A 25,367-nucleotide genomic window follows, 5' to 3' on the forward strand; every position below is an offset into this window, starting at 1 on the left:
AAGTTACTTTATATTATTAAATTCTCATGTTATTAAACTATAATAACGATTAATTATTGTTTTAATTCATGTAAGAATCGAATATATATATATATACACACACTATTATATTAAGTGTGAAGACATGATAATAATAACGGACTAGAGAGGACGTTAATTTTTTTTCCAATTTTACTCATATATGATATTAATATTACACTTTTTTTTTGTTTTAATTTCAACACACACTTTTATTTTTATTTCAACAATTCAAATATCAATTTAGTCCATCCATAAATTGTCAAATTTCACTTTAGGCCATCGATAATAATAAAAAAGATTGTACACACACGCATCGCGTGTGCATAGTAACTAGTATATATATATATATCAACATATGATGCAAATATTCAATATCCATTTCCACAATTTAGCCAGATCCGTTGCACGAATTGGAGGAACTTAAGCTTCTTAACCATATCTCATCCGCAACAGTGGAGTCGGTGTCGTTGTTCCGGCGCCAAGTCCAGTGCGCGTGGGTGCTATTGGACACCCTTAACCGGCCATGTCCGAAGCTCGCCTCTCGGTACAAAGAGATAGAAGGACTAGGGTTCTCGAACCTTCATCGATAAACATTTAACATTAAAGTTTTTGCCCTGTGAAAAATCTTGTAATTCTAGTATTTTTCCCATAATACACCCAAGTGGCTCATTTATAACAGCCATTTCCAAAAACTTTTAAATGTGAAATTGAAGCTGTACTTACTTTGTAGCAAGACCTTCTCTGTTTCCTCCATCACCTATGGTAACGTAGAAAGGACCACACTCGTTGGCATTCTTGTCATAAACCCTAACCTGAAGATGGGCAATATTTTTAAGAAAACATTAAATATTATATTTTGTGTACGTGTTTGTGTTTTTATATATATATTAATGAATAATGTGTTTATAGAGCATAAATATATTCTTTGTGCTTGATATATATGAGATGGACCAAAAAAATTAATTACGGCCTATAGAAACTCATAATAATATTCAACATTTCGGATGCAAAAAAAAAAAAAACACACACACATACATATATATAATTTTGCTATGACGTTCACCAATGTGCTCACTTCTGTGTCTACTATGAGATGTCACTCGTTTATTAAGCATGTGATGAAATATATCAAATTGTATATACAATAAGTGAATATCACATTATCGATGCTCACATAAATATGCATAGTGAGTGTCATGATGAGTGGACATGACACTCACCTATTGAATGTAAGGTGAGTGTCATATCATCGATTCTCACTTAAGTGTGCATGATGAGTTTTCAGTATGTCATAAATATTGAATAACTTACAAATCTTTCATATGCATGAACATGTCCCGCCAAGACCAAATCGACTCGTTCCTTGAACAACATCTCCTCCATTGCTTTCCTCATGCTCTCTCCCTCACCTTGATGAGCGAGATTTGAATTGTACCACGGAGCATGTAACAACACGAAGATCCAAGGCGTTTTCATCCTATCAACAGCCGCGAGATCCGCTTGCAGCCACATGTACTGATTCGAGCCCACATCGAAATCCGTGTAGGATCCGAGCATGATCACATGTGCCCCAGACACGTCAAATGAATAATATAAGTTTGACGTGGACTGGCTTTCTTCGTAAGGCATTAACCATCGGGCGTTGTAGGCTGTGAAGCTTTGTGGGTGGAGCACGGGTATGGTTTCGATCTCGTGGTTTCCTTGGGTCACCATCCACGGCCTCGAACTCGCCAAGGGCTCTACTAGGCTCCCGAACGAGTCCCAAAGTGGCTGCTCGGTGTCAGCATATGACAAATCACCGGGGAGAAGAAATACATCATAAGGCATGGCGCCAACATGTTGTAAGGTTGATTTAGTCCACTCTGTTTGTCCTAAGTCTCCTGTATTAGAAATATTATTAGAAAACTTTGAGATGGAACAAGATCAGGGACTGAGCCAAGATTAAAACTTAAAAGACACTACTCATAAGGGTGAACATTCAGTTAAAACAAAACTTTCAAAAATCGAATTAACCAAATTTTTTTCGACAAATCGAATCACCGAACTTTACTACCTAAGCCGAACAAACCAAACCAAAAAACTCAATTATTTCTACATGTAACCGAATTAACCGAACTTTTATATTATTTTTAAAAAAAATCAAGTTATAAAATTGATCTCTTGCCAATAAAATTTTCTTCTAGATTTTTAATATTTATATCCTTTTAAAATTTATTAGAAATTTAATAATATTAAAAAAATTATAAAAATTTAGTTTTTTTATCAACCGATGTTTTATATTAAAAATCGAAACCAAACCCATATTTTAAAAAACTAAAACCAAACTTCCAAATAAATTGAACAGATTTTTCAAATTAATTCAGTTCGCTCGGTTATTTTAGTTAAAACCGATATTTTGTTCACTTTTAGGTTGTAATTGATATTTGTCATTTACTTGTCGATGAATGCTCTTTTGGTTTAAAAATAAATTAATAGTTTTTTCCTAGTTAGAAAACTAGAAAAATCCAATCATCCCAAATATTTAAAATTATTTTCCAAATCTCATAATTGTGTAATTTTCGGTTATTCTAACTAGAAAAATCGCAATACAAGGCCAATAATAATTACAACATCAATAATTCTCAAATATTTAAAAATGTTGATTATTTTTCACAAATTCACATCAATATATAATTAGGGTAAAAACATAAACTCGAATATTCATATACATCATAAATCAATATTATCGCAATTCAAATAATCATAACTAAATATTCGACATAATTTTAGAATCGAATTTGTCATCAAAGTCGCATAATTTCATAATCAACGACAATAAATCAACACATATAGATAGGAATGAAATGTAATTTTTGTGGTTGTTCTATTTTAATTTTTTAAAATAAGGCTGAAAATTTTAAAATTTAAAACTAATCTATTTTTTTTATATAAAAAAAGCATAGATGAGGTTGGAGCTCACCTTATCCCAAGGGTGGCTTCACCCCTGGTATCTTAATTAAGTCATGAAAAACTAATGAACCTAACCTATAATCTTGTCTCTACCCGATCTAGCCCAAGCATAGTAAACAACGACACTTACCAATCACTGCGAATTCCACTGGAAAAACTGAGGGCGGTGTTCGGAAGCTGAACTCCGGGCCGGCGCCGCCACATCTATAGTAGTAGACGGTACCTGCCTCCAACGGCCCAATTTTAACTTGGTGAATTTCTCCTGAACTGTATGTTAAGTACTGGTACGAAGAACTTTCCCCGGTCGACAAATTTTCGTATTTTCCAGGTGTCTTTCCATATTCTACCGTTGATTCAACATTTCTATCCGACGTGATCCATGAAACCAATATTTGATCATTTCCTCCCAATGAAATACGTACCTACAAAAGTTCAAACACGAATAAATACAAATACTTGATATCTAGTGGAATATTGCTACGTAAAATGTACAGATGCAAGTACGTAAAATAAATATTATTACCTGTTGAGGATCAGAATCCGACGAACCCCGGATTGTAAAAATTGAGATGACTAGTAGATATGACCAAACTATCTTCATTTTCAAGGAGGCGTTATGTTCATTTCCTGTCGACATTAATCTAGGAGTTGATCATGTATTGTCAATAATACACATCTCTTCGTCTATATATATAATTGTTTTAAACAAATTTTTATTTTATATTTTTGTTATATATAAACAAATTTTTATTTTATATTTTTGTTATCTCCAAATTAATAATTATTAAACATAAGTTTAATAATTAATATATATATAACAAAAATAAAAAATAAAAATTTGTTTAATTATAATTTTTATTTTATATTTTTGTTATATATAAACAAATTTTTATTTTTTATTTTTGTTATATATAAACAAATTTTTATTTTTTATTTTTGTTATATATATATATTAATTATTAAACTTATTTTTAATAATTATTAATTTGGAGATAAAAAAAATATAAAATAAAAATTTGTTTAATTATAATTTTTATTTTATATTTTTGTTATTTATATATTAATTATTAAAATTATGTTTAATAATTATTAATTTGGAGAGAGTCGTGAATTTCTTAACATTTATTTGCTGGCTGTTGAAAGAAACAACATAAACGTGAAACAGCGTACCGTTACAATCGTGTTTGTCCCTGGAATTTGGATAGCTCACCCACGAAAAAGCGTAAAATAAACTTGAACTTCCAGTTTTTTCTGTGAGCACCCACATTGGTGGATAGATGAACGAAGTTTTTTCCTTTTTGACGTGACAGACTGGAGACCATAAAAATGTTTTGAACGGTATAATAAATATGTGACATGTTGACCCCAATTTTTTTGATGAGGAATATGGATGCTCTTACGAGCAGATAAGACAGTACATGTTCTATTATTATTATAATGTTCAATTTCAACTGATATTAATTGTGTATTTAATTTTTGATTTAATTGAGCAAATATGAAAATGATCCTCTAATTCTGTAATAATCATTTATTGAAATCAATGTATTTGCACAATATATGATATACACTTAACCCGTCACGATTTAGAAATTAATAAATATTTTTCTACAATTTATATATATATATATAATTACCATAAAATTAATTTGTTAAATACAAGGTGAAATTGGGATATATTGATATTTCACTGGGAGTCGAAGGCGTAAAAGTACAAGTTAATAAAATAAAGAGGGTGAGATAAGATTGTTTTAATATTTTAATTAATTTAGGTTTCACCAAATTAAATTATGGGTGTCTTTTATTATATTTTATTTATAAGACGTAGTTTTCAAGGCGTGAAAGGTCCATGTGAACAATATGTCTTAATTATTATATTTTAAAAACTAATTTTTAATCGATAAAATAATCTTATCGGATAATGACTTTGGGGAGACGATCGAACATCGATCGCCCGTTCAAAGCACTGAAATATGTATTTAAACAATCAAAATAAATCTTTTATCAGAAATTTATATTTTTTAAAAAATTGATAAAAGGTATGACAGTGTATAATGGAACTATTCAAGTGATCGTACTTTTTAGGTATTTATGAGTAGGTCTCTTGTTCAAAAGTCTTCAGGACTTGTCATGAGAAGCGTCGACTTGGTCCAGACCTGCAATGAAAAATAATAATTTTGAAATAAAAAATAATATTTTTCAGTCAAATCAACATAAATTACACAATATTTGTTCATAACATATATAATTAAAAATGATAATTTTTGCAATGAAAAATAATAATTTAGACATAAAATTTTTCATGAGTTGAGTTGCTTGTATTCGTACAATTATTTCAAGCGAAGAATACTAAAGGTATGAACTATAAAAAAAAAAAAATTCAACAAGCAAAGAAATTGAAACGTAAGCAAATCCATGCTTACATTTATCAGTTTAATGGAAACTTGTAAAAATACGTGTAACCAAAAAAAAAATTCCCCTTTGATCTTATAATTAATTTAAAAAATATTGAGCACCGAAATTGAAAATAAAAGTCCAACCTTTCAAAATCAGTACTGCAACGGAATAAGGTATCAGAATATTCCTCCGTATTTTGCTCCAAACCAATATAACAGCTAAACATCTCTTATTACAATTGGGACCAAAAAACAAAAAAGTCAACTTCCAAAACCCCACGTTCACGTATCCATGCCTACATTTCGTAGAACTGTGTGGACATTAAATATTACCTGTAAACAGACATATATGCAAATATAAAATTAAATCAATTAAAACAATGTGACAATAACTTAAGCAAAAACTTGTGTGAAACGGTCTAACGAGTCGTAATTTGTAAGATAGATCTCTTATTTGGGTAATCCATGAAAAATTATTACTTTTTATTGTTAATATCAGTAGGGTTGACCCGTCTCACAGATAAAGATTCGTGAGAGCGTCTCACAAAAGACATATTCATAACTTAAATAGCATTTGATACATAAAATCCTCTTTCTACGGTGTTTGTCCAAACAATATCCTATCCTCCATAAAATGGAAATGTCGTGAAGAAAGAGTACCTCAAAGTTTGTAAACTTAGTTTCCGAAGAAATACCAAACTATACGACTAATGCAACGGGCCGAAAAAGAGTCTTGGGATTCCCAAGTCATGTGGATATTCCCTCAAAAAAACAATAAATTAATAAAATTATTTGGATTTACATCAATGCATGCAAGCCGTTCCTCTCACCTGTCGCATCCGCAGCTAAAACCAAATTTAAACTTTTGTTTTTTCTACGAAATATAAGCATGCATAATTTTAGTTAAAAATACATCTAGAAAAGCATCGTTTAAATTAAAAAATATATAATAAGCTAATGTATATCTATACGATTGGTCGGTGGTCGACAGCCAATTAGTCAATCAAATTAAATTGAGTAGAATTTGATTCGAATAATGGGTTGGATCATGAGTTGACCATAGCAATAAAAAAAATTCCTGATACGTGCACGATAAATGGTTGCTTAGATATTAAATGGCATAAACCACAACCCATATGTTGGACGTGTCCCGCATCTACTACGTTTGGTGTCCCTTCTGCGCCACAAAAATTCACACTAACGCCATACATCTATATATATATATACACACACACACACACACACACACACACACACACACGACATCAAATGAACAAGAACCCCTAAATTCTAAAGTGTCTACAAAAGAATAAATCGGCAAATTAAACATGCTTATGAAAGGTTTTGTTGCCGTATTGTCATTCGCAGCGGCGGTGTACTATTCTGGAGGTTTTGACTCCGCTGGCTACAAGCGTCCGCCACCGAGGGAGACTCTTTTCCGTCCTTTGTTGGAGGCACTTGAAGACAACGATGGAACATCACCACAGCAGGTATGTATATCCATCCAAGGGTTAATATGTATTGAACAATTTTGGCTTTACTAGCTATAGAAATATGAATATATAATATATTCATGTCTCATTTTGCAGGTGCACATATCCTTGAGTGGGGAGAATAATATGAGAATCTCATGGATTACTTCTGATTCCTCCCCAGCTGTTGTGTACTACGGCACATCTCCGGGAGCTAATACTCGATCAGCAAACGGGACCATCGACAGATATGACTACTTGACGTACCAGTCCGGAGAAATACACAACGTAATCATCGGCCCACTTACTCCGGACACCGTGTACTACTACCGTTGCGGCTCGAGTTCGTCGACGGAGTTTAACTTCAAGACTCCCCCCTCACAATTTCCGATCAAATTCGCCATCATAGGTATAAAATATTCGATTAAGAAACAAGCGTGATTTGATTGTATTAACATGGACTGGTGCAGGTGATCTTGGACAAACAGGATGGACAAATTCAACCCTTCAACATATTTCAAAATCAAACTACGATATCTTGGTACTACCCGGAGATTTGTCGTACGCGGATTTCATCCAACGTCTGTGGGACACATTCGGCCGCTTAGTTCAGCCTCTGGCGAGCAACCGGCCTTGGATGGTGACCCAAGGCAACCACGAGATCGAGGAAATTCCGATTCTCCATAGCGAAAGCTTTACATCGTATAATGCGAGATGGGTGATGCCGTATAAAGAGAGTAATTCGTCTTCTAATCTGTATTACTCTTTCGAAGTAGCTGGTGTTCATGTTGTTATGCTGGGGTCTTACACGGATTTCGAGCCGGGCTCGGATCAGTATCGTTGGGTGCAGGCAGATTTGAATAGGGTGGACCGGAGGAAGACTCCGTGGCTTATCGTAGTGGTGCACGCGCCGTGGTATAACTCGAATGAGGCTCATCAAGGGGAGAGTGAATCTGTTGATATGAAGAAGGCTTTGGAAGATTTGATATATGGTGCTCGTGTTGACGCTGTTTTTGCTGGTCATGTTCATGCTTACGAGCGATTTGTAAGATGCATACATTTTTTCTTCTCCTTTTATTTCTAATTTTTCTGATAACGATGATAAAATGGTTTCACGATTAGGTGGGTCGCTGCAGTCCTAGATTTAAAATTTTTAAGGTATTTTATATATACTGGATCATGCGTGTTCATTGTTAGAGTCGGGTCAGGTCGGTCGAGCGAGCTACAGAAGGTAAATTCGATTAAGATTTTAGTGACTCGTCTGAAAAGTGAGTCAAAACACTGTTTGGTAGCGGACCTTGCCCATCCAATTTTTTAAAAAAATTATTATTTTCTAATTATTATGTATGTTCTTAAGTTTAGAAATATTTATATATGATTTTTTTAAAATATATTTTGGTCATTTTTTTAAATTTCTCGTTGGTTGGATAGTGTTGAGGTTAACATTATATTTTCTAATGTCACGTCAAAATTCCAGCAAATTTTGCAAACTTACTAAATCGAATGGACTAAATAGTTGCATGGAGAAATAGGTTGGAGTTATAATTTACGTATTCCTTGTTAATAATCGTTGTATTTATATCATGATATTGGAGGTCCGAGTGTACAAGGATAAGGCCGATGCATGTGGGCCGGTGTACATCACCATTGGGGATGGAGGAAACCGCGAAGGCCTGGCCTCAAAGTAACCAACATTATTCATTTTAATTTGTTCCCCCCAATATAAATATATATATATATATAGTAACAAACAATTAATTGAACAGGTATATGGATCCACAGCCAAAGATATCTGCATTCAGGGAGGCAAGTTTCGGGCATGGGCAGTTTGAGATATTTAATGCAACTCACGGTCTTTGGACGTGGCACAGGAATGATGATGACATTTCTGTTGCAGCTGACCAAATCTGGTTGAAAAGTCTTGCCTCCATTTCTGCTTGTCATGATATTACTGCTTGATTTCTCTTTCTTTTCTTTTCTTTTTTTCCCAAGAAAATTGATTTTAGTTTATACCTGTAATTATTTGTTTATTTATTGCTCTGGATTATTCAAATCATGATATATTATTATTATTACATAATATATATGTGTGTGTATAACATGGTTCTTAGTTCAAAGTTGTAAAATATCAGAAATTAATTTGTTTATGCTTGCATAGAAAAATATATCAATCGAGTCGAGTTTTTGTAAGTGATTTTTTTAATCAATGGTGTTTATATAAAGAAGCTACTTTATGAAGTGAAAGCAAAGAGAAATTTTTTGTTTTGATTTATTTTTACATAGTAAAAAATTTTATTCTTGCTATTATATTTAAGACTTGGTTTAATGTGCTACTCGATCAACATTGAAAAAATATTTTGATATAAAAAATAATTAATTTCACTCGAATATCACGATAAATAATACTAGGTGAAACTGGCCTTTATTTAAGGGGACACTCGTTTTTATTTTTATTAATTTGTTTGAACGCACATTAAATATTTAATAATCGATGATCAACTTTTTGTGTTTAAATCAGCATAAATTTCATATCTTATTCTCACAAAATATTTATGGTTTCAACTACTTGTCCAAAGTCCACCGATGCCTCCGAGCAGTGGATGCAAGTTAAATCAAACCAACTAATCAAAGTTAATATAGGACATATCACAACTAAACGTGAGAACCACAAATTTTAGGGCATGTATTTTATTTATATTATTATAGACATGTATGAGCATGTATTTTTCAAATTATGGTGTTATTGTGAAAATAATAAACTCAAAAATATTAAATAATATATGGTTTTCAAAATTTTAATCCAATGTTGCATTAACTTCGAAAATTCAGTGCAATATATTTAAGAATTGTGAAATTTAAATCTAGGATATCAATCAAATTTGGAAGAAAATAATACATGCCCGATGGTTTTTTCTCAACAAAGAAGCTAGAAAATTCAATTCAGTGTATGTTATCATGAATATGAACGCGCAAAAAAAAAGTCAACGCTCAATCACACAGGTCAATATATATTTTCAAATATTATATAAACTTGAGGTACAAGTTTTCGATTTTTGGAAATGTAATGTTTAAGAAATAAACATCTCTAAATTAATGAATAAATATCTCAAAATTTTTGAAGAAATATCAACACAGTTATTATAAGATTTGCATTTAACCCCTATAAATGCCCTATCCTCTAACTCGAAAATTCACACATAAATTCACTCAAATTTTTAAGAATTTACTTCCCAAGTGCTATCAAGTTTTCGAAGCTTTTTGCAAGACGAAGTTCTGTCCAAGTGTTATCAGGATTTAGGCAGTAATTTTGAACTAAGCAACCTTCACTCAGCGTTTTCATTCAAGATCAAGGTAGGTAGTTTTGTTTTAAAACTAGTGTTTCTAATATTATTCTATGATTTAAAAGTTTTGTTCGATCATGCTTCTTTCTTTTCGGTTACGATAAAAAACTATTCTTCGTTTTAGGACTGTTATGATTCATCTGGATATTGATGAAAATATAATTATGATTAGTTTACGACCCTTATACGATGTGATTATAAGCAATGTTATAACCTCGTCTCCTTAGATGATAAAACATAAGGAATTGATATAAGTAAATCGTGGAAAAGTATATAAATTTCAGTGCTCATGTTTATGCCTAAGTTATATGTTACATGAAATATGATATGTTATTTTCGAAATTAATTTATATTCGTAATGAATATGTTCGAACAACCTCTTATTTGCTGAGTGTTTTTCCAAACACTCACTACTTACTCTCTCTAATCAGGTAAGTCTGGAGAATAAGTTGAAGACAAAGAACAATATCAATTTTGGAGTTGAGGATAGAAATTAACCATGGATTTTATTTTAATTGTATTTCTCATTTAAGTTTTCAATTTAAGTTATAACATCTTTTTGCGAGTTTTGTTATGTTTTGAGATATTACGTCATAAAATAAATTTTGATTATAATTTATAAATTGGTTGGATAAGCTTTTGATCTTTAAGATTTTTTGTTTTCAATAATGTGATCGTTAAATAACGTCAATATCGATTAACTCTGGTCACGGGCATAACACTGAAGACAAAATAAATTAACAAAAACATACAAGATAAGTATATTTCTTTAAAAAGAAATATATTACAAGTGATTTTTTTTTTTACACATTACAATTTCTATCTCCGGTATTGGCCAAGCAATTGAGTTTGTACCCTCACGTCAGAAGGTCAAAATAGAGAATTGAACCTACGTGGTCCCTAATAAAATCATTGCGTGAGACTAAATTATATTACTAGATTCTAATGTCACGTGCTGGGCTCGACGCAGCGTCAACAAAATAATTACGTAATTCCATCATTACCCTTGCAGGGATTTGGTTCCATGTGAAATGATTATAATTTATTTATACCAGAAGCTTTGCATCGGAGATCGATGAGCTCTATGTACTGCCTGTATGGTCCAAAAGAACAATCAGTAAATAACGAAAAACCAATAATAAAAAAAGTAACATTGAATTTTTTGTTGTAAAAAAATAATTTATATTGGACATTTTTAATAATATTTTTAATAAAAAATGTAACATTGAATTTTTTGTTGTAAAAAAATAATTTATATTGGACATTTTTAATAATATTTTTTTAGTATAGCAAATTAAATATTTCTTTACGTTTATTTGAGTTGCATTGAACTCAAAATTCTAGTTATTTTCTGAGATCGGGCTTTAGCCCAATGATCTCACCCGACAGATTAGCTGGCTCCCTCTCCGGATTTGATCTCCCTCCCACCGTGTGTTGTAATGAAAAAAAATTTTCTAGTTATTTTCTTTGTTTTTTTTTTTTAAAACAATGCATGCCTTAGAATAAAGGGGGTTGAATTGGGATGTAGAATTAATCATGATCGCAACCAACATTTGCCTAAAAGGCGACTCAAAATGGCTGCGAAAAGAACCAACTTGAAGAGGGTAGAGCAATTGGTATGAAGTAGGGGGGCCATTTCCTGTTCACTTGCTTGCCGTCGTTTAAAATTTAATTTTCACACCAATTTTACATATAAATATTTACTATTATTGTTTTAACAGCCACCTCTTAGATCCCTTCCTAAACCCTCGTCCAATTTTTAGAAATGCGATGTCTATAAGCGGTTATTAAAAAAAATTCAGCGTCTAGACTGCTTAGTTGTCACCTAGACGATTCAAAATCTGTCTAGGCGGCTGTATAATTTAATATATACAAATTTTTTTATTTTTTTAAAAATATTGTTCGATATTTTTCCAATCAATTTTTATCGGACAAAAAGAGGTATTTATCATTGATTTTGAGTTTTAATACGATAAAAGAATAATTATTAGAGAAATACGGAGATTAATGATTAAAATTAGGTATTTAGGTTTGGTAGGTGGTCGTTCGTCTATCGTTTTTTAGAATAATATTTACTATAGAATCATATTTAATTATAGTTATATTATATAAATGAATATATGTTCTTCATTATTTCTATAGAACTGGCAAGCTATGATGATCGACGTTAATGCAGTGAAAACCCATGAGGTTAACCAACTCATATATACTATTATTTCAAACTTTTGGCCTTAACAAGAAAAAGAAATAATTTCTTACCATTTGCTATTAGGTAAAATTATTACAAATAACCATCATTTCAAACTGGGCCTTCATATGGAAATATAATAATTCTTCTCACTNACAATTTCTATCTCCGGTATTGGCCAAGCAATTGAGGTTGTACCCTCACGTCAGAAGGTCAAAATAGAGAATTGAACCTACGTGGTCCCTAATAAAATCATTGCGTGAGACTAAATTATATTACTAGATTCTAATGTCACGTGCTGGGCTCGACGCAGCGTCAACAAAATAATTACGTAATTCCATCATTACCCTTGCAGGGATTTGGTTCCATGTGAAATGATTATAATTTATTTATACCAGAAGCTTTGCATCGGAGATCGATGAGCTCTATGTACTGCCTGTATGGTCCAAAAGAACAATCAGTAAATAACGAAAAACCAATAATAAAAAAAGTAACATTGAATTTTTTGTTGTAAAAAAATAATTTATATTGGACATTTTTAATAATATTTTTAATAAAAAATGTAACATTGAATTTTTTGTTGTAAAAAAATAATTTATATTGGACATTTTTAATAATATTTTTTTAGTATAGCAAATTAAATATTTCTTTACGTTTATTTGAGTTGCATTGAACTCAAAATTCTAGTTATTTTCTGAGATCGGGCTTTAGCCCAATGATCTCACCCGACAGATTAGCTGGCTCCCTCTCCGGATTTGATCTCCCTCCCACCGTGTGTTGTAATGAAAAAAAATTTTCTAGTTATTTTCTTTGTTTTTTTTTTTTAAAACAATGCATGCCTTAGAATAAAGGGGGTTGAATTGGGATGTAGAATTAATCATGATCGCAACCAACATTTGCCTAAAAGGCGACTCAAAATGGCTGCGAAAAGAACCAACTTGAAGAGGGTAGAGCAATTGGTATGAAGTAGGGGGGCCATTTCCTGTTCACTTGCTTGCCGTCGTTTAAAATTTAATTTTCACACCAATTTTACATATAAATATTTACTATTATTGTTTTAACAGCCACCTCTTAGATCCCTTCCTAAACCCTCGTCCAATTTTTAGAAATGCGATGTCTATAAGCGGTTATTAAAAAAAATTCAGCGTCTAGACTGCTTAGTTGTCACCTAGACGATTCAAAATCTGTCTAGGCGGCTGTATAATTTAATATATACAAATTTTTTTATTTTTTTAAAAATATTGTTCGATATTTTTCCAATCAATTTTTATCGGACAAAAAGAGGTATTTATCATTGATTTTGAGTTTTAATACGATAAAAGAATAATTATTAGAGAAATACGGAGATTAATGATTAAAATTAGGTATTTAGGTTTGGTAGGTGGTCGTTCGTCTATCGTTTTTTAGAATAATATTTACTATAGAATCATATTTAATTATAGTTATATTATATAAATGAATATATGTTCTTCATTATTTCTATAGAACTGGCAAGCTATGATGATCGACGTTAATGCAGTGAAAACCCATGAGGTTAACCAACTCATATATACTATTATTTCAAACTTTTGGCCTTAACAAGAAAAAGAAATAATTTCTTACCATTTGCTATTAGGTAAAATTATTACAAATAACCATCATTTCAAACTGGGCCTTCATATGGAAATATAATAATTCTTCTCACTTATGACACTACCAGAGTAGGCCTCAATTACCAACAATAATTCATCCCCATGTTTCATAAAATATTTCTTTTTTATTTCAAAATTTTATGGAATTTTGACTGATAATTTGAATTTTTTTAAACGTGTCCTTTTGATATTTGGCAGCAAGCAAAATGTAAATGTGGATGTCATTTTAATGCAATTAAGTGATTTTTTTTTTCTAATTTTTAAAATATTCTTCATAGTCATTATTTAATAATAATAATAATATTATAGAACAAAACAAAACAAAACAAAACAAAATAAAATCAAATCGATTGGGTCGGAGGGTGAGTTGATTATGGGTTGAATGGGGAATGGACCACAATCCAAACCATCATTGCGAATCTTCCCAGGCCAAGCTCCTCCCACTGAAAATACCGCAAAAATCCTCGTCTCCCCCGATTAACATACATGCTCATAAGTTTAGATTCAAAAACTAAAATATTCAATTTAATTTGGGAGTGATCACAGCCGTACATCAGCTAGATCATCATTTAAAGAGAAGTCATGATAACAAATCATAGTAAAATGGTAAGAACATTAAATTCTTGCCTATGGAAGCCGCCTTCCATGCTTACAACTGCATGATTATTGTGGAAGAAACAGTGTTAAAAAGCAACTCTTCCACAAGATTTCCATTATCCAACTTTTTTCAATATATTTTCAAAAAAGAAACAGCAATTATTAGATGAAACAGATTTCCAAAAACACCGAAAATAGAACCGAACTTACCCTTAACTTTTTGCACTATAAATATCCCACCTTCTCCGTTACATCGTTGTTCATTTTTCTCAACAAAATTTCAAGAAGTGTGCTTCAATCCACGATCGAGTCATAAGGTGGTCTGTTTGTTATAAACTTGAAAGAAAGCCCATTGTCTCTGTCCCTTAGTTCTACCTGTTTTCTTTCACAAACAGAGTGAGACCAAATCTCGTTCAGGTTTCTTTTTGAATAGTTTAATGTATTTATATTTTGGTAATAATTGACAGGATGGAAAAGGTGAACTCGAAGCTGTACTTGGAGAACTGCTACATCATGAAGGAGAATGACAGGCTGAGGAAGAAGGCGGCGATTCTGAACCAGGAGAACCAGGCTTTGCTCGGCCAGCTCCGACAGAAACTCGCCGCTGCTGCCACCACCGCTCCAATCCCAGATCTCAATATGTCCTCCGCGGCAAGCGCCGGCGCTACACCTTCCTCCAAATCCAACAAATGATATTATGAGAACATATATAATATAATCCTAATCTCCCCACCCACAAATCTTTTGTTTTCGCTCTTTGTTTTTTTGGTCGATTTAGTGCAATGCGATTAGGTGTGTCTATAAATAATGGGCTGTCATTTTTAGCCATATGGTGAAAATTTGGTAGCCTCCATCAATATTACTGCTCTATGAAACAACCTTATGTTCTCCGAAGATTTAACATATTTATCGGTGTAATACGGTTTCATGGATCTACATTTATGAAATAGATTATCTATATATATAGATCAGGTCGAAGATTTGACTATCTCAAAAGATATTTTGTTTTTTCAGGGAAGACATTTTAGATGGTATGATACTATGATGTATGCATTATTACCTGTTGTTTGTATATTTCGATTGGTGTATGGGGCAATGTTTTGTTTCGTCATTGAATGTATATTATTATTATTATTATTATTATTATTGTTATAATCAACATATTGAAACCGTGTGAATTTATATTATATCAAAGATATTTTCTATCTATTTTTGTTTTACATGAGAGAATTGACCGATCATGACACTTAAAAAAAAATAGGGTCAATAGTTTTGTTCGAGCTTGTTAAGCTCATGGGCGGAGCTAACTCAGGTCTTGTGTGGGTAGACACTGACCCAAAATCACAAATGTATATATATATATATATTCAAAATTTAAATTTTTATTTGGTAATATTATAAGTCTATTCGAAGACGAAATTTTTTTTCTCAATAATTTAGAGGTTCAATTTTTAAACTCAATTCTTTATATTTTTACCTATTATTACTATCCAAATAGACATTTTGATATAATCTGGACAATGTTTTTTCCCCATGAGTCACATATTTCATATGTTTTGATTAACAATTATTTCAATTCATATTATTTATAGTTTCATCTTTCATATTTTATATAAAAATTCAGAATTTCACAAAATTTTAGATTCGTTTTTTTATTTCAATGTTATTCGATCATTCAATTGTTTTAAATTTTGCGTCTCTTTTGCGATTGAGAGTGAATTTATGTATATTTTTCAACTATAACATCTATATTTTATATTATTATAATTTGTTTTTATGGTAGGTTTTGTAAGCATTGTTCTTCATCATTTTCCTAGTATTTTCCATTAATATTTTCCATTAATTAACACGTGCTTCTAGCCATACGTAGCTTGTTTTCCAAGTTTAAGAAATGATTTATGATTTTCGATTACCTGATGTCTTTTTTTGATTCATTAATTGTAGTATATTGTTGTCTACACTAAACTAAAATTCTTAGGTGGGTCCAACCCAATTGAAAAATAAGAATTCTAGGGAAAAAAATAAGAAAAGAAAATAATAGCACTATTTTTATTCTCAATTCGAAGTCGCTGATTTTATAAATAAAACCATGTTGAAAGAAACCGTGAATTGTCGATATTTATGATGATTGGTGGTGACCGACCTAAATTGTCAAATATGGTAACTAACAAATTGTGAAATTATTGCGGATGCAACTTGACCGGAGAAAAATAGAGTTGTGTTTCAAGTTTTCACATGCACGAGAAATTCTATAAATAAAGCTTCATTCATTCAGTTTCAATCATCTCATCGAAAGCTTTCTCTAAAGTAATCCCAAAATTTGAGAAAGCTACTTTAGAGAAAGCAACGAAAAGAAAAATGGTTTTTTTAGTATTGAGAAATTCTCTTTTGTGAGAGAAAATATAATATCGGTTATACTCGAGAATGAGATGATGAGAGACTAAGTGTTTTGTATTCACCTGTAAAATTTCTTTATATAATAAAGTTATGCAGTAACTTCGTGAATGTATCCTATATTGGGTTAAGCGTGCATGAGTAAGAGTAGTACTGAGATAAGTGACATATTGGGAAGTTATCATACGTAGAGCTGCTGACGTTATGTCGTTTGATGTGGTTGGCTAGGTGGATCATAAAGAGTGACATCAGCTATTAACGTTTAATACTCTCTCTACTGGAGACAGGGTCGGCGGTATGAAAATGGTAAGACTGATCTCTAAAGGATATTAGACATCACCATCAGATAGACACACATCCACAAACTCATGGTCCTAACGTCCAAACCCATTAGCACTCAAGTAGGTGCACTCTACGCTGCCACGAGTATAAGGAAATAAAGTTGTACATTGATTAACAACTATAGATTTTGGCATAAAGATAAACGCTTGATCATAACAGTTGGTATCAGAGCAAAGTAACGAGTTCAAGTCCCGCAACAAGAATATTTATATATTTCTTGGGGGACGGAATGTTGGGTTAATCCTGCTGACGTAGAATCGTCTTATCTGGTTGGCTAGGTAGGTCGTAAAAGAGTGAAGTCGGATCTTAAAGAGTAATACTGTCTCCATTGGGGATATAGTCAACGGTAGGAAAATGATAAGACTATTTTCTAAATAATATGAGACAACACAAGCAGATAGACACTCACCTCCTCGGACTCGTGGGGTTAACAGCCTGACCAATTAGTACCCAAGCAAGTACACTCTACGCTACCATGAGTATAAGAAAATAAATTTGTACCTTAACTAACAGCTATAGCTTTTGACTTAGTTGTAAGAGCATGATCCTCACAGCCTATATTGAGTGAACCACGTAATCATTTGTATTTTTGTTGATTAATTATTCTTTATTTTTGTACTAAATTATTGTTACGATCTCTATTGTTTCAGTTTAAAAAACAAATCTTACATCTGAGCGTTGTTCTAGAATTTTTTAAATTCTGAGTATGTCCTGTGGTTGATGCTTTGTCTAATCTTCCACATCTGAAAATATTTTTGAGATTTTTTGCTAAAGCTAGAGAAGCGATAACCAGAGATGATGGGTCGGGACTTGGAATCGACAAGTCCAACAGAACATATTTTCGTTCTGGCGATTACATATTAAAGAATATATGTGTATCAAGAAGTTGTATCAAACTCTATCAAGATAAAACCAAAAAAGATGGAGACAGATGACTGGGAGCTCCATGATCGATTTGTGTTAGGTGTAATACGATTTACCCTAACAAAGAACTTGTCACACAATGTGGCAGAGGCATAAATCATGAAGAAGATGATGTCTATTTTGTCGGGCATGTTCCAGATACCATCAACAAACAACAAAATACATCTCATGAAAAAATTATTCAACTGGAAGATGAGAGAAAAAATCTCGAGAACATATGAAGGGGCGTGAGTAGCAAAAAGAGTTCAAACCGATGATGCGGTAGATCTAAGTCAAGGAATGGAAAAAACAAAAACACATTTTAAAAGCTGGAGCTGTGCTGAGATTGATTACTGAAAAAAGAATTGCAAATCAATGAAAAAAACACTAATATTGTTACTGAAGAGGTACATGATGCTTTATTATTATCCATGAAAAGTCCGATTGATTCTTGGGTTATAGACTCATGAGCTTCTTTCCATACCACTTATAATAGTGATGTATTCGATATTGACGTTGTGGAAAATTATTTAAAAGTTTTTCCGACGGACGGAAAACTTTTGGAAGTAGCTGGTATAGGTGATGTTTATATGAAGATGTAAAATCGATATGTGTCAACAAAAAGTAAGATATGTACCAAAATTGACATGCAATTTGATAACAGTAGGATAGCTCGATAACGAAGGCCATATTGTGACCTTTGGTGATGGTTTCTGGAAAGTGAACAAAGGAACCATGATTGTTTTTCGCGGAAAGAAAACTTGATCACTTTATATGACTTACAGTTACAGGGATACATTATCAGCTCATGTGGATGTTAGATCTAATTCAATTCTATGGCCTTGTAAACTTGGGCATATGAGTGAGAAAAAAATGAGAATGCTGGTATTAAATGAGAAGCTACTACCAGAATTTAAAACCGTTGAACACATGATATTTCAAAGATGTATCGTTGGAAATCTAGAAAATGCGAGCTTTTTAAAGGGCGGTAGAGAACCGAAACAACAAAGTTGAGCTAGTTTATACTTATGTATGAGGAAAATCTCTTGTGACATCCCTTGGATACTCAAGATATTATGTTACATCTATCGACGATTCGAACATGAAAATTTGAGTTTTTTTTCTGAAAAATAATTTGATGTTTATGAGACATTTAAAATGTGAAAATTCATGGTTAAGAATGAAACCAACTTGAAAGTGAAGAGCTTACTGTCTGATAAAGGTGGTAAATATGAATATGATGAGTTCAATAAATATTATGCGTAGTATGAGATCAATATTGGGAAATCATTCTTGGTACAACTGAAAAGATGAACATAACCCTGAATGAACATGCTATGAACATAAGATTACACTCTGAATTACCAAAATCATTCTGGGATGATGATGTTAACAATGTAGCATATCTAATGAACAAAGGAACTTCGGTACCGCTTGATTGTAGAATACTTGAGGAGGTAAGAAACAACAAATAACTAAAACTTTCTTTCTTGAAAGTATTTGAATGTCTATCATATGTTCATATTGATTCAGCTAATAGAACAAAAGTTAATCTAAAATCCAAAAAGTGTTTCTTTATCAGTTATGGAGATAATAAGTTTGGTTATTGTCTCTTGGATGACCAAAACTGGAAGATCATCAGGGCAGAAATGTAATATTGAACGAGCAAGTATTGTATAAGGACGAACAAGCATTGGAGATGGTGATGAATATCCTGAAGTCAAAAAGACAGAAGAAGTATCATTGATAGAGATTCATTCTAATGAGCTGAAAAAGAGTAACCAAGATAAAGAAGAAGCAACTGCACAAGATGATGAACCGAACTCCAGTGGTTGAACTTAAGAGATCTTCTATAACAATTAGACCGCCTCCGAGATACCCCATGCACTTCGTTATATTTTGCTGATAGATAAATTAAAGGTGAACTAGAGACATATGGAAAGGCAATGAAAAATGATGATTCAACCTGGTAGTTATCCATGGAAGATGAGATGGACTAACTGTCATCCAGTCAAACAGAAGAGTTGACTAAACCTCTGCATGGATTTGAAGTACAATGGAAAAAAATGGCATGCAAAATTCAAAAGAGCTTGTATGGTCTCGAACAAGTTCCATGACAATGGTAAAAGTTTTTTGATGGATTCATGAGTAATAATGGTTTACTGAAGTTTCAGACTTATCATTATTATTATGTGAAGAAGTTTGATGGTTATTATATCATTATAGTATTGATATGCTGATAGCGAAGCTTGTTTGGAGGAGATTGCTAAAATAAAGAAAGAGTTATCAAAAGAATTTGTTGCGAAGGATTTGGGTGTTGTAAAGCAAATCCTTGGAATGAGGATCTTAAGAGATCAAGTAAATGAAATATTAAAGTCATCTCAAGAAGAATACGTGAAAAATTTGGTTAACAGATTTAATATAGATGAAGTTAAACCCGTGAGCACTTCTTTGGCTAGTAATTAATGAGCTAGAGCAGACTTCTATGAACAATGTTCCTTATGTTGTTGGAAGACTCATATATGCATTGGTGTGCCGAGACCATACTTATTACATGTAGTGGGAGTTGTGAGCATGTTTATTAGCAATCTAGGAAAACAACTCTGGGAGAAAGTTAAATTGATTCTCAGGTACTTGAAAAGTAATGCTAGTTTATCTCTGTGCTTCATGAGGTCAAATTTGGGCTTACAAGATTTTGTCGATGTCGATATGAGAGGTGACTCGAAACAAGAATGAGTGCTATTAAGTATATATTCACATTAAATGATATGGTAGTAAGCTGAATGTCTAACCTGCAAAATATAGTCGCGCTTTCGATTACTGAGGCTGCGTATCTTGCTATTACAGAAGCTAACAATGAGATGACGTTGTTGAGATCTTTTATGGAGAAATTGGGTTAGAAGCTTGAGGGTAACATGTTACACTTTGATAGTCAGAGAGCTAATTATTTAGCAAAAAATAATTTTATCATACTATTAGGACGAAACATATACAAGTTCGATATCATTTCATTAAATCATTTTTGGAAAATGAAATCTTAATGCTTGAGAAGATTCATGGATGTAAAAATACAGCTGATATGTTCACGAAAACAATAATCATTGAAAAACCGAAGTTCAACTTCAGTTTGGGCTCCATCTATAAATAGGGAGATATGAGCCTATACATTGATGATGTGAAGACATAATTGAATCAAGTCTTCAAATGAGAGTTTGTTTAAAAGTCTGAATTGTCAGCATTTATGATTGTTTGTGGTGACATATTTAAATTGTCAAATATTATAGTTAACTAATTGTGAAATGATTGTGTCACGCAAACTGACAAAAGAAAAGGCTCAAGTTTTCACATGCACGAAGAACTCTATTAATATGTCTTTCCTTCGGTTTCAATCATCTCATCGAAAGCTTTCTGCAATTCCAAAATTTGAGAGGGCAAAATAAAAGAAAAAATGGCTTTTCTTGATTCATGAGAGGTTATCTTGTGTGAGTTAGAAAAAATATTTTTTCAGTTATAATCGGGATTAGATGGATGAGAGATTGAATGTTTTGTATTCGGTTGTAAAATTTTTGTCTATGATAAAAATTTGCAGTAGCTCTATATACATAATGAATATTAGGTTAAACACATAAATCTTTATGTTTTTATTGATTATTTATTATGTATTTTGATACTATATTATTATCATGATCCAAATCGTTTCTATGTAATCTTCGACAAATCACTCGTTACTGAAAAATATTTTTAATGTATGGAGGAATATTTACATATACAGATATTGTATGTATCATATCCGATCTAGGTTGAACGGATCGACCGGACCCGACCCGAATAGAGCCCGCACGTGAGGGTTTATCAGATGGGAGAAAACGGCAGCAATGGATACGTGTAAACCTAGGGCAAACGCGAGCTCTGATTCCGAAACTGCATCGAAGACACATGTCCAACACGTGTCCATTTGTCATGCACCTATTTTGTTTGCTTCGTGCAGGCAAAACCCTAATTTGCCATCTTCAACCCGGCAAATTAGTTGCTGCTCCACTGCAAGTAAACCCTTTCCGATTTCTTCTCATTTTCTCTCCATGGGTACAACATAAAAGTGCATGTAATGCTAGAGGTTTCCTCGGCTGGGAACTTATATATTTCTTTTCCAGAGCAATATTTTCTTTTGATGCGTATAGCTCGTTTGGTGCTCGGAGCTACATGTGTTTCTGTGAAGATTTCGGTGGCTATTTAGCTGTTATCTTCTAAAGGGAAGGTAAAATTTTCAAGTTATGGAAAAATTTACTTTGGTCTAATGCATATATGTATTTGTTTTTCACAATTTTTAGATTCTTGGAGTTGAAGTTATATTGATAGGTCGTGAAAATTTCATTTCAATTATGAATTACTTTTCTGGTGGTTCCTCAAGAATTCCAGAATTAATTTAAATATTAAAAAACTTTTAATTTCTTAGTTTATTATAATTTTATTCATTCGGTTTAAGAAGAAGCTAATTGTCAAAAGGTGCAGGTTTTACAATTTCTTAATATTAGTTTCTTGGTTTTGATCAAGTTGAGGATCGATGTATGCCATAAATTACGAATCTTGATTTACAAATTCACAGAGAAATGTCAATTTCGACTAATATATTATGTGATTAACCCAACATTAGGGGAGTAATCGAAACGAACCGAGTCGAATATTTGTAAAATTTTAAGGCTCGGATAAAGTGTATTCGAATTTGAGCGCATATTTTTTTTGACTCTAGTTCGGCTTTCGGAAGAAAGTTTTGAGTTTGAGTTCGACTCGAAATCTTCGAACGAGTTATTCGAACAATTGCTTAGACAATAAGTTTCGAAAACGAAGCTTCAAAAGCTCGAAACGTCCTAGAGGTTCGAATGTGTATATATTTAATATATAATAATAATATTATACTAATATAATTGTAAAGTTCACGAGTGGCTCACGAACTATCGAACAAAATAATTTTGTTTCGAGCTCGACTCGAGTTTAATAAATTTTAACACAAAGCAAATATTTATCGAACCAGCTCCAAAAGCTCGCGAACCAAATCGATTCGTTTATGGGTCTGCCCAACGAAGGCCGAGCTCATTCGAATGCTCCCACTCAATGGACTAGACGAGTTTTGTCATTCATCATTCATCGGGTTTTGTATGGATTGTATATATGTAAGAATGATTGTATATAATTAGCATAAGTGCAATAGGTATATAATTTGTAAACATCAGGTGTTGTTTATATAATATATTTTTATTGTCAAAAAATTGATTTAATTATTATTTTTAGTGAAAAAAAAAGATTTTTGGATATTTGATTTAGTCAAGATTTTCTAGATTTAAAATGATAATAGTTAGTGAAGTGGGAAAAAGCGTAATAGTATAAATTATAAACCAATATTTCATAATTGAACCGGTGATAAAACCGGTTCTTTAAAAAATGATTGACCCGGTCGGACCGGTTACACTCGTGATCAGTTCACGGTCGAACCAGTCGGTCCGGTTTAAAAACGTTGCATTAAATTACTAATTAGTCTAGAAATAAAATCTAATCTAAATTAAATATCAAATAAGAGTTTGGGGCAAATTGAAAAAAGATATGTATTGTGTGATAGGTCATGAAAGACGTTAGTCTAAGGCTTTTATGTTCTATAATTTATAATATAGTATAGTGTAGAGATATTTTAAGCGTTTGATTTTTGTGGGTGGATAAATGGTATTCGAAATCAGGGGTCGACTCATACCACAGAGACCAAAATGGTTACTACCGATACCGAGACCGAGACCAAATCCCCGGGAGAAGTCGAGTCCTCGTCACAGTCGAAGCAGCAACAGTCTAAGAACCAGCCACTCCAATCATTAGGCAGGCAATCATCGGTGTATTCGCTAACACTCGACGAGTTTCAGAATACTATTTGTGAGGGTGGAAAGAATTTCGGGTCTATGAACATGGATGAATTCCTCAATAGCATATGGACTGCTGAAGAGAATCAGGCTCAGTCGCAGACTCAAATGCCAATGAACGCTGCTAATGCGGCGCAGTTTCCTCGTTGCGAAACTAATTTGTCTGCGTATAAGGGCATGGCCAAGCAATCTAGCTTACCAAGACAAGGTTCTCTTAGTATCCCGGAGCCTCTGTGTCGTAAAACGGTGGACGAAGTATGGTCCGAAATTCACACGAGTGGAGATGGTCAAAGCCATGCTCATAATCCGACTCCTGCTCAAAGGCAACATACATTAGGAGAAATGACGCTGGAAGATTTCTTGGTTCGGGCTGGAATTGTACAAGAACAAAATCGCCTCTCCACACCATGTCAGCAGCCACCTTCGTATGAAATGTACCAAAACAGCGACCATCCAGAAATGGGTCCCAATTTTGTTGCTAGGCCTGTGATCGGAACTTATCAGCCGCTTCCGCAGAGTGGCGTTGGAGAGGTGTCTAGTTATTCTAGTGGGACGAAAAGGGGCAGCAGCGGGTACACACAGCAGCCAAGTGCCGGTGATTATGGAGGTAGAATGGGGAATGGCTGTGGAGCAGGATACGGGCAGGTGCAGGCAGGTATAGGGATTGGATCTCCAGTAAGTCCAGTGTCATCGGATGGATTGTGCACGAATCAAATTGATAGTTGTAATCAGTATGGAATGGATGCGGCAAGGGGGGGACGGAAGAGGATCGTAGATGGGCCGGTTGAAAGGGTGGTGGAAAGGCGGCAACGAAGGATGATCAAGAATAGAGAATCGGCTGCCCGATCAAGAGCAAGAAAGCNCCCCCCCCCCCCCCCCCCCCCCGGTGCATGTCTCCATTTAAACATTAATCTTATCTTGCTAGGTATGACTGTAATGTGTATAATATTACCTGTTCTAATGCCAGTCGTGATTTCGGTGTGCGGTTGTGACAGTACTATGAGGAAGCAAAAGTGAAGAAGGCCGCAGAGATGCAATCCAAGGCTCAAAAAGCCAAGGAGAAGTTGAGAACAATGAGGAGGAGCTCTAGTTGTCCACAGTGACCAAACGAATGGCTGGCCAAACACAATTTAATTAGGATTCCGGCTAAATGCTTCTGTGGTGCTGCCGGAACTGCGTCGATGGGAAGTTGGGTTAATGGGGTTAATATTTTTGGAACTAGTATGCTTAGTTACG

General features: G+C 33.1%; 4 protein-coding genes across 7 annotated transcripts; 3 read left to right on the top strand and 1 right to left on the bottom strand.

Annotated features, from left to right (window-relative positions):
• Nucleotides 1-382: 382 nt before the first annotated feature.
• On the bottom strand, nt 383-3,597 carry LOC140977837 (purple acid phosphatase 22-like). Its single transcript, XM_073442570.1, has 5 exons — nt 3,494-3,597; nt 3,101-3,392; nt 1,333-1,901; nt 745-833; nt 383-599 (listed from the first exon to the last, which is right to left on the bottom strand). Exons 1-5 carry the CDS (start codon nt 3,569-3,571, stop codon nt 410-412), a joined length of 1,218 nt encoding a protein of 405 aa, XP_073298671.1. The 5' UTR covers nt 3,572-3,597; the 3' UTR covers nt 383-409.
• A 3,032-nt stretch (nt 3,598-6,629) lies between these two features.
• On the top strand, nt 6,630-8,886 carry LOC140977789 (probable purple acid phosphatase 20). The gene is made up of 5 exons (XM_073442520.1): nt 6,630-6,853; nt 6,953-7,244; nt 7,306-7,880; nt 8,431-8,519; nt 8,602-8,886. The coding sequence occupies exons 1-5, from the start codon at nt 6,692-6,694 to the stop codon at nt 8,792-8,794; spliced, it is 1,311 nt and encodes a 436-aa protein (XP_073298621.1). The 5' UTR covers nt 6,630-6,691; the 3' UTR covers nt 8,795-8,886.
• A 5,470-nt stretch (nt 8,887-14,356) lies between these two features.
• Nucleotides 14,357-15,512, top strand: LOC140977790 (protein LITTLE ZIPPER 3-like). 4 transcript variants are annotated; one of them, XM_073442525.1, is made up of 2 exons: nt 14,357-14,601; nt 15,060-15,512. In XM_073442525.1, exon 2 carries the CDS (start codon nt 15,061-15,063, stop codon nt 15,283-15,285), a length of 225 nt encoding a protein of 74 aa, XP_073298626.1. In that variant the 5' UTR covers nt 14,357-14,601; nt 15,060; the 3' UTR covers nt 15,286-15,512. The 4 variants fall into 4 exon arrangements, with proteins under 4 accessions (XP_073298626.1, XP_073298624.1, XP_073298625.1 ...); XM_073442523.1 differs by lacking the exon at nt 14,357-14,601 and adding an exon at nt 14,771-14,909; XM_073442524.1 differs by lacking the exon at nt 14,357-14,601 and adding an exon at nt 14,782-14,912.
• Nucleotides 15,513-22,272: 6,760 nt separating this feature from the next.
• On the top strand, nt 22,273-25,234 carry LOC140977753 (protein ABSCISIC ACID-INSENSITIVE 5-like). The gene is made up of 3 exons (XM_073442491.1): nt 22,273-22,486; nt 23,958-25,064; nt 25,127-25,234. Exons 2-3 carry the CDS (start codon nt 23,985-23,987, stop codon nt 25,232-25,234), a joined length of 1,188 nt encoding a protein of 395 aa, XP_073298592.1. The 5' UTR covers nt 22,273-22,486; nt 23,958-23,984.
• Nucleotides 25,235-25,367: the final 133 nt, after the last annotated feature.

Source organism: Primulina huaijiensis, chromosome 5 (genome assembly GCF_012295235.1).
Source record: "Primulina huaijiensis isolate GDHJ02 chromosome 5, ASM1229523v2, whole genome shotgun sequence".
Lineage (NCBI taxonomy): Eukaryota > Viridiplantae > Streptophyta > Magnoliopsida > Lamiales > Gesneriaceae > Primulina > Primulina huaijiensis.